The 9,333-nt window shown below is 33.0% G+C and overlaps 1 protein-coding gene across 1 annotated transcript; it reads right to left on the bottom strand.

Annotated features, from left to right (window-relative positions):
- Positions 1 to 2,491: 2,491 nt before the first annotated feature.
- Positions 2,492 to 5,763, bottom strand: LOC131596286 (probable LRR receptor-like serine/threonine-protein kinase At3g47570). Its single transcript, XM_058868896.1, has 2 exons — positions 3,055 to 5,763; positions 2,492 to 2,970 (listed from the first exon to the last, which is right to left on the bottom strand). Exons 1-2 carry the CDS (start codon positions 5,708 to 5,710, stop codon positions 2,624 to 2,626), a joined length of 3,003 nt encoding a protein of 1,000 aa, XP_058724879.1. The 5' UTR covers positions 5,711 to 5,763; the 3' UTR covers positions 2,492 to 2,623.
- Between the last annotated feature and the right edge of the window lie 3,570 nt (positions 5,764 to 9,333).

Genomic DNA, 9,333 nt, shown 5'->3' on the forward strand with positions numbered 1-9,333 from the left:
CATTTATTAGAAATTATGATCTGATCCGATTCCAGTTTAATTTGAATCAGTTATTAAATATTTAAATTATAAATTATATATTTTTTAAAATTATAAATTAATACTACTAAATAATTAATTTAATATATTAAAATTAATATTACAAAATAAGAATAATGAATTATGATTAAAATAATAAATTAATTAAAATAAATTAATAAATAGTATTAAAAAAGAATTTGAAGGTACTGCACTAACAGTGCTTACTTTACACATACAACCAATCAAATTCCTTACACTTGCCATATTATATTAATTTTTTTTAATTAAAATTGTGTTTTAATTAGATACATGGTTGTAATTGATTGACAGTGTAAAAATATATTATACCGTCAATGCATATCATATTAAATAAAAAATAAATATAATATATATATATATATATATATATATATATATATATATATATATATATATATGGCTTTTGATTCAATTTAAAAAATAATATAAAATATGATTTGAACCGAATAATTTTTATAAAATAATTTTAAAAACTATTAAATTTTTATAATATTCAATTTTTAATCAAATAATAATTTTTATTTAAATCGGTTTGACAACTCTTAATTTTTCATAACAAAAAGTGACTATGCTGTAATTTTTAATTCAATTCATTTAAATAATTGTTACTTTATTTTACTATCATAATTTTTTTATTTATTTTGGGTTAATACTATTTTAATTCTGCATGCGAGATTCGACTTAATCTTTACAAAAATAATTAGATTTTCCATTTGAAAACTTTATGTCTTTTACCTTTTAAAGACACAATTTACTCCGGTAAAAAAAATTGATTTACTTCTTTAAACTCAGTGTTAAAATTGTGCGTTTATGGAAAAATTAAAAAAAATTACAAAGAAAAAATAAATAATAAATTATAGGAGAAAAATTTAGAATCGTTACAATGACCGGGGTAACGTATATTTAACCCTTTTATCTTTTATTTTTAAGGGCATACTTTTTTGAAAGGACAAAAAAAAACTATTTTATTATAAAGCCAAAGTTAGGATTAGAGGTGTTCGCGGTGCAGTTTGAATGGTTTAGATGCTATAAATCATTTAAATTGCAAAAGAAAAAAAACGTCGGTTCAGTTTAATTCGATTGCCTTTTATAAATAAAACTGAACCATATCAAACGAAACTAAAACGAGGCAGTAACCTAATAGATATTATCTAGGGACTTGAAACCTAAAACTCCACTATAATGCCTAAAGTAAGTCTCAAAATTTAAGTACACAATATTTAATCATAAACATACTGCACACTTCTGACAATCACTGACTTCGTCGTCAATGTGTTTCCTGATACATCCCCTCCATCTAACCCCATCGGCGTCGGACCGACATTTCAAGATGTCCATACTAAACCAAAGTACAACCTCAAATATGAATTCATCTCTCCATTAGAGAACACCTTAGACCTACGCAATATCATAGAAACTCAGGGCCGGCCCTGAGCCCGGACAAACAGGCCCACAGCCTAGGACCTCAAAAAATAGGAGGCCTCAAATTTAGGAGGTGTAGTTAAAAAAATATAACACTGAAATAATAAAATATATAATGGCTAGCGTAAATGTTTAACATCGCCTGGCCTGTAACATAGCGGCTTACACTTTTCTTAGAATCCTAGTGGTATTGGTTCGAAACTTAGTAGCTTCCAAATTTTTAATTTATTATTTTTTTATCATAGAAATAAACTTCTGATTTATTATTATTTTTTATCATAGAAATAAACTTCTTATTAATTAGGTAAACTTGCATATTAGGACCACAATATGATTTACGCCTATTCCTATATTTTTTAGCATTTGGTTTTCTACAATTAAAGCAAGAAAAAACTCCTTTTTTTTTTTTGATATAAAACTCCACTTTTATTTCTTTGAGATAATTAATTATATTTCGATTTTGAATTCTTTAATGATTTGCATATGCCTACTTATTTGTATTGAAATTCCTTTTATGGTTAGAAACAACCAAGACTTCGTATTTTTGATCATCAAACCCAAATTCTTCTTTCTTTACTTTAGAGGAGAGTAAAACATTAATTTTTTTGGTTAGGGGTCCATTTATTTATTTGTCCTATGCCTCTAAAAAACCGGGACCGGCCATGTAGAAACTGTTGTGTCTTCCAGCTATTTACACATGTAACACAAAAGTTTTCTCTCTATTTTGGGACATAAGACTCGTTCTCTTTTACTTTTCTCTATGTTCAGTTGATTTTATCTTTATGTTTGCACCTTTTTCAACTTGTGGTGTCACAGTCATCGCCCTCTTTTGTTAGTGGTGTTATTAATACAGAACATGACCATATAATCCAATTATTCTATCATGCTATATTTTGAGAGAGTTTAGAGTCTTGATGACCACGATAGACTAAGTAGACTTGAGAGAGATTCGATTAACTCATATTTGGTTTTCTTTGCACTCACTTGACAAGACATTGTGTCTGCTGAGAAAACTTCGGCTAATCATAAAATTGTCTGTGTGCCATTTCTGACTTACACTTATTGTAGTTACATAAGCAAAAAACAGAAGCAACATAAAGGTTGATAGATGTTACATAAAGGTTGAAAAATCATATAAATCCTAGTTTATCTCACCATCAAGAAAGACCTTCTTGATTATATCTAACTCTTTAGTAACATCTACTATGTTCATTCTTTCTTTTGGTGATTCCATTGAACAACCAAGTCCAATCCTTAGAACTGAAACTAAGCACTTCTCCACTCTTGCCTCTATATCTCTTGGTACAAGATTTGGATCCAAAATCTGCATAATACTGCCATGAAATGAATTCTCAACAAAACTATGTAGATTTTGGCCATCTTCAAACCTTTCATCCGTCGGTCGTCTTCCAGTAATCATTTCCAACACGAGTATTCCAAAGCTATACATATCACCGCAGCTCGATACTTCAGAACTCATTCCATACTCTAAAATACGCATAAAACATTGTTACAATTCAATATATAAGAGATTTTAATGAACACTAAATGAGTAAAGAGTTTTGGACATACCTGGAGGAGCATAACCAATGGTCCCTCTTAGTCTGACAGTACTAGTTTCCTTATAAGATGTATTATCAACGACCGAGACAAGTTTTGTTATGCCAAAATCACTCACATGAGCAACCATGTCATCGTCGAGAAGGATGTTGCTCGGCTTTATATCACAGTGAAGGACTAATTGCTCACATTCGCGATGAAGATAATGTAATGCATAACCAATATCAATCATGATATTTAATCTTTGAACAAGACTCAACATTCTTGGATGTTCTGAATTCGCTGACCTAGGATGAAGCCAGTCTTCTAAGCTTCCATTTTTCATGTAATCGAAAACTAAAGCCTTGAATTCTTCACCTTTATAATCAGTACTAGAACAACATGTTAAAATCTTGACCAAATTTCGATGTCTGATATTTTTCAATGCATTACATTCGGCGATAAAACTCTTGTGTGCTCCTTTCTTTTCAAGGTTCAGAATCTTTATAGCAACAACTTTATCTTGTGATACAAGATTTCCTTTGTATACAGAACCAAAACTTCCCGATCCAATCAAGTTTCTATCTGAGAACCCGTCCGTTCCTTGATGTAGTTCTTGGTATGAAACCTTATCTAGTTGTTCAATTTTCGGTGTATCAAAAGATGGTTTTCTATTTCTTTTCCTCATCAAGTACATGGCTAGAGCTAACATGAGTATAATAAGGAAAACAATCACACAAATGATCACTGCAGTCAACCTCAAATTTTGGTGTTTGGCAGGGCATGGTGATAGATGCAACTCTAAAATCCCTCCACAAAGCTTATTGTTTCCTGTCACTCCCAACCGACCTGCATTTCGAAAGACACCTTTGATTGGAACCTCACCTTCCAACTTGTTGAAAGATACATTCAAGTATTCTAGAAAAGCCATATCCTGCAAGTCTATAGGAATCGATCCAGACAATTGATTCCTCGACAAGTCTAAATGTCGAAGACCTTTGATAGATGACAGTTTGGAAGGTATGGTTCCGTTAAAGGAGTTACCTTGTAAACGAAGGTACTCTAAGCTTACACATCCATCTATGGTTCTTGGTATGTCACCAGACAAACGATTTTCAGACACATCCAGCTTACCAATATTCTTCAACAAACCGACTTCGTAAGGTAAACTACCACTGAATGAATTATGTGATAAGTCTAATCCCTTCGATAACGACGAAATTCCAAAAACTTCTAAGGGTATGCGCCCTCGAAGATTGTTTTGTGAAAGGTTTAGAAATATCAACATTTGACACTTCCCTATACTCAAAGGAATATTTCCTTCAAACATGTTTTCTTCCATCCACAACTCAGACAACTGACTGAGATTGCCTATGAAACTCGGTATTTCCCCCGACAACTTGTTTTCGCGCAAATCTAACAGTTGCATTTTCCTGAACTGTCCAAAACTTGTTGGAATAGTTCCTTCAAAGTTGTTATGTCCCAAGCTCAAGATGATTAAGTTTACTAGATTTCCCAACTCCTTAGGAACTTTTCCTGATACGTTATTACCCCCAAGGTATAGTTCACTAAGATTGTGGGAGAAATTGCCTATAGAATTTGGAAGAAAACCTCCAAAACTATTAGCAGTTAAACTAAGAATTTCTAACTTACTACAATTTGTCAGTGTTTTCAAGAAATCTAAATCATGAGTTGAATTTTTTCCTAGAATGTTGATCTCGAGATTTAGCAAACGAAGATCTCGTAGCTTCCCTAGACTTGGAACTTGTCCACGAAAAAGGTTTTCGCCAATGTCAAATGATGTCAAAGTAGAAGCATTTGCAATGGAAGTTGGGATTCTGCCTGAGATGTTGTTCACTCCAATTTTGAAAACTTGGAGCTTAGGTAATGTTTGGAACATATTAGATGGAAGAGAACCGACGAAGTGATTGTGAGTAACTGAGATCGATTCAAGAGATGACATATTATAGAAACAAGGCGGAAACTTACCTGATAAATTGTTCGCGATAAGTTCTATAGTTTTCAAGTTTCTTAGGAGACATATTTCCTGTGGAATATGTCCCTCTAAGTTGTTGAAAACAAGGCCAAGACTTGTCAAGGAAGAAAGGTTACCTATGAAAGAAGGAACTCCTCCGGTTAAATTGTTTTTTCCGATGTCTACTACGAGAAGCTTTTGAAGAAAGGCGAATTCGGGTGGTATTTTGCCGGTGAAATTGTTTTCGAGCAAATGCAAGACTCTAAGATTGGAGCAATTTGACAAGCTCTTTGGAATGTCTCCTGAAAACTTGTTATAGCTCAAAGAGAGTTGATGTAGTTTTAACAACCGGCCGAGTTCGTGTGGAATGTGTCCTGTGAAGCTGTTGTTTTCGAGGTTGATGTTTCTTAAACGAGAGAGGTTTCCAATGTAAGGTGAAAAGGTGCCATGCAAGTTGTTTCCTTGTAAGTTCAACTTTGTGACTCTTTGATGCATGGCGTTGCATGTGATTCCATGCCAGTTGCAGAAGTGTGTGGAGGAATTCCAAGAGTCTAGGACTCCGTTTGGGTCAGTGGTTATTGAGTGTTTGAATTGGAGCAATGCTTGATGATCAGTTTGGTTTTGTAATGTTAAGGTCACTGCTAAAGTTTGGTTGGGGGCATGTGAAAAGTATACATAAAAAAATATAGATAAAAAGAAAGAGAAGTGATTCATTTGGTTAAAGAAAATGAGATGATAGAGTTTTTGGTTTTGTTGTATTGAAAGGTAGGAATTGAGATGAAGCATGTTTGTTTGATGAGCTTTAGTGGATTTAAATAATGGTTGCAAGAGGTAGTGCTCATAAAAAGTGGAGATGAATTGATTGCACAAATAAAGAAAGTGGGAGAATTTAAGGAAGATTGGAACATTGCTTTCATTTCATGTACATCGATAGGACTTTATGCGTGTATATTTATGATCATGTGTCTGCACAACTATCAAATGATCTGATATATTTTTTTATCATATAGTTTAGTGGTTGAAATTTATCTTTTAAAGATAAATAAGTTTGAATATGTGACTCTGCTTCCATTTGATGTTCCTGCATAGTCATGACTTAACGAAACTCAATGATATATACTTTCACATATTAAACAAAAAGACTAATTTATCACAAAGAAATCTTAAAAGATTAGTTTTTTAAATTCGTCTCATAATTTAAATATAAAAAATATTTCAATAATTTAATTTATTTGGTATTTATTTGGTATAGCTCAGTAGATATTTAATTGCATGAAGGCAGCCTCAAACTCAAGACACTTAACTTATTCATCTTTAATAAATAAAACTCTATCTTTAATAAATAAAGTTTTGATCAATAAACTAATAGTCTAAAAAGACATCAAAAATATATTTGATCTTAATTTTAATATTGGTTATTGGAAGCTACTGTACATTCAAATTGAAACAATTTTAGTTATTGGAATATTTACTAGTTAAGATAAGATGATTTTTCTGTTTTAATGTGTATTGACGTTTCCATTTTAAAAGACTAGTACTAGTACTTTCGTACTTCATCATTACACACTTGATATCCTTGAATTTTATTAATTACCTATCTATTATCAAAATAATTTAAATTTTGTTAGTTAAAACTTAAAACAGCCCATTTAATGTTGATAAAAAAAACATATTCGAATATTTTTTTTTTTTGGTAGCACATATTCGAATATTTGAATATGCGATATTCAACTTATTTCATTTTTTTTCATTTGCAAATTTCAACTACTTTGGAAAGAAAATATTCTTCTATGTGTCAAACTTGGATGGTGCCTTCACATTTGATGGTTGGAGAAGTCTTAGCTTTTATGATAGTGGAACTACAATTCCAAATCCATTGACTCAATTTCCAGGGACTTTCCATTAAACTACAAAATTTAAGATTTATTAAAATAAAATAAAAAACACTACTAGTCTAAATTGGTATCCCAAAAAATAAAACTTCTCTGTTGAAATTTAATTTTGTTTCCACGCTAGTAGCATTTTCGACCACAAATCAAATATCTAGTTCAAGCCACTCAGAATGATGGTCTTCTAGTTAAATATAGGCTTGAATATGTTTTTCAATTACTTTAAATATATTATGTTATGTGATTTTGATAATTTCTCAATAGAATTCATAAATCTCTTAGCTTCTATGCGAATTTTTAATTTTGCTCTTTACTTTCGTAGATGCATATCTGAAAGTACTCTTTTTTTAAAAATTTATTTCGTTTCGTAAATGCATCTAAAGAATCGTTACAAACGTAGTATTGTATAGTTAAAATCAACTTATTTAATTTCAGCAATCCTTCCGTAGATGCATCGGAACATATTAAAAACAGAGTGTTCCGTAGATGTACGTATGAAACAATCTGCTATATATTCAAAACATGTTCATTCAATTCTAAAACTCAATTTTTATTACAAAAATGTAAAATTAAAGTAATGCATTTTAAAGACAATAGTAAACGGTAGAAAAATATACATCGTATAAATAATGTCGATCATAATGTCGAATACATCATCAAAGTAACATACATAAATGAAATAGAAATACAGATATCAAAAAAATCACAGGCATCACTATTGTGTGTGCCGGACATCATCCTGTGTCTCTTCTTTGTCTCTGCGTCCACCACGCCCTCTAAAGGCTCTGCCTCTAGCGTCAAGTGCCTCACCAGTCCTGGTACGATGTCTACGGTACATAAATGCCTCCTCTTTCAGCCTAATCATAACATCCACCACACGTCTCTACTTAGACCCCTCAACGAATAAACCATCTGCAATGGTTCCCAGACCCGTGTAAGCTATATGACGAAATCGAGGAAGAAGATCCTGAGTGTGGTCCAACTCAGCCTGATGAGTCCGTAGAATCTCCTCGTGGGCTGGTCTGGGCAGATCTCCAGGTGCAGCGGGAAGCATGTACGGGTGTGACACTCTATAGTACTAGGTGATGTACCCTTTGACGCTGCTCCAGTCGCTATTTGCTCTCGTCGCCTGAGCCTCCTCAGGAACCATGTGATGCTCCCAGTCTACAAAGACCTCATCTAACTGTCGACGGGTCATGGCGATAAGAGCGGAGACAGTAGGGTCGCGAGGTATCGTCTTTGCGTAGCCAAATTGACGCATGATGCGCTCCGGAAGATAACATACAATAATGGTCGAGCTGGCGGCCAACCATCCAGAATATAGTGTTATCTCATCAAACGGAACCGTCTCACGGTGCTCATCATAGCAGTCATAATGTACGTCCTCAGCAACCATGCGATAAAGTCCGCGCCTGTAAGGATCTGGCACCTGGTTCCCTCTGCGGGGGCTGAATGCACTAGCACGCGGCATGAACTCAGTGTAGGTAGGCACCTCTCCCTAGCCAATAATGTCTGGGAAATGTTGTAGTATCAAACCTGGAAAAAAAAACACAATTATTTTAATGTACTATCACAAATATATAATAAGTAGAGAGGTATAAGATTGTTACCACCAAAAGGGTACAGCTGCCTGCCACTGTCCTTGCCTTCCACAGGCATCCCTTTTCGAGTCTGTAGTAGTTGTACGCCAGTACAGCCGCTCTCTAGTTGTACTCATAGATACGTGTTGTATCTGATAAGTACGTCAGGTAGACGACATATGTGTACGAAGAGCTCGTGTTCACAAAGAGTTGAGTGCCTATCAAATATAGAAAGTAACATCTCAGCGCTCGCTCTCTCTGTATATCTACATCTACCTCGTCACCAGCAGCCTCCTCTGCCGCATCAAGCTCGACATCATATCTCCGCTGCAAGAAGCCAAACCTGAAGTGGGCCCCGCGGTACAATGATGATAAAAAGTGGAGTTGAATTGATTGCACAAATAAAGAAAGTGGGAGAATTTAAGGAAGATTGGAACATGTTGCTTTCATTTCATTTTCAATTTCATGTACAATGATGATAGGATTTTATTAGCGTATATTTAAGATGATCTGTTTGCACAACTAACAAATGATCTTATATATTTTTATGTGATATAATTTAGTGGCCGATTGAAATTTATCTTTTAAAGATGAATAAGTTTGAATATGTAACTCTATATTTAATGTTCCTGCAAAACTACCAACTAAAATTAAAATGCTTTAACAGAACTCAATGGTATACTTTTATATATTAAAAAAAAGACTAAAATTTATAAAAAAGATCTTAAAAGATTAGTTTTTTAAAATCGTCTCATAATTTAAATATAAAAAAAATTAATAATTTAATTTATTTGCATAGACATTTAATTGTATGAAGCTGGCCTTCAAACTCAAGGCACTTAACTTATTCATCTTTAATAAATAAAAC

The sequence above is a fragment of the Vicia villosa genome, linkage group LG4 (assembly GCF_029867415.1).
Source record: "Vicia villosa cultivar HV-30 ecotype Madison, WI linkage group LG4, Vvil1.0, whole genome shotgun sequence".
NCBI classification, from domain to species: Eukaryota; Viridiplantae; Streptophyta; class Magnoliopsida; order Fabales; family Fabaceae; genus Vicia; species Vicia villosa.

What these genes read in the sequence shown, in the direction of transcription:
- LOC131596286 (XM_058868896.1), bottom strand. Translation starts at nt 5,710, where the DNA reads ATGAATCACTTCTCTTTCTTTTTATCTATATTTTTTTATGTATACTTT. An exon ending in CATTGGTTATGCTCCTCCAG is followed by an intron (nt 2,971 to 3,054) that starts GTATGTCCAAAA and finishes TGCGTATTTTAG; the next exon opens with AGTATGGAATGAGTTCTGAA.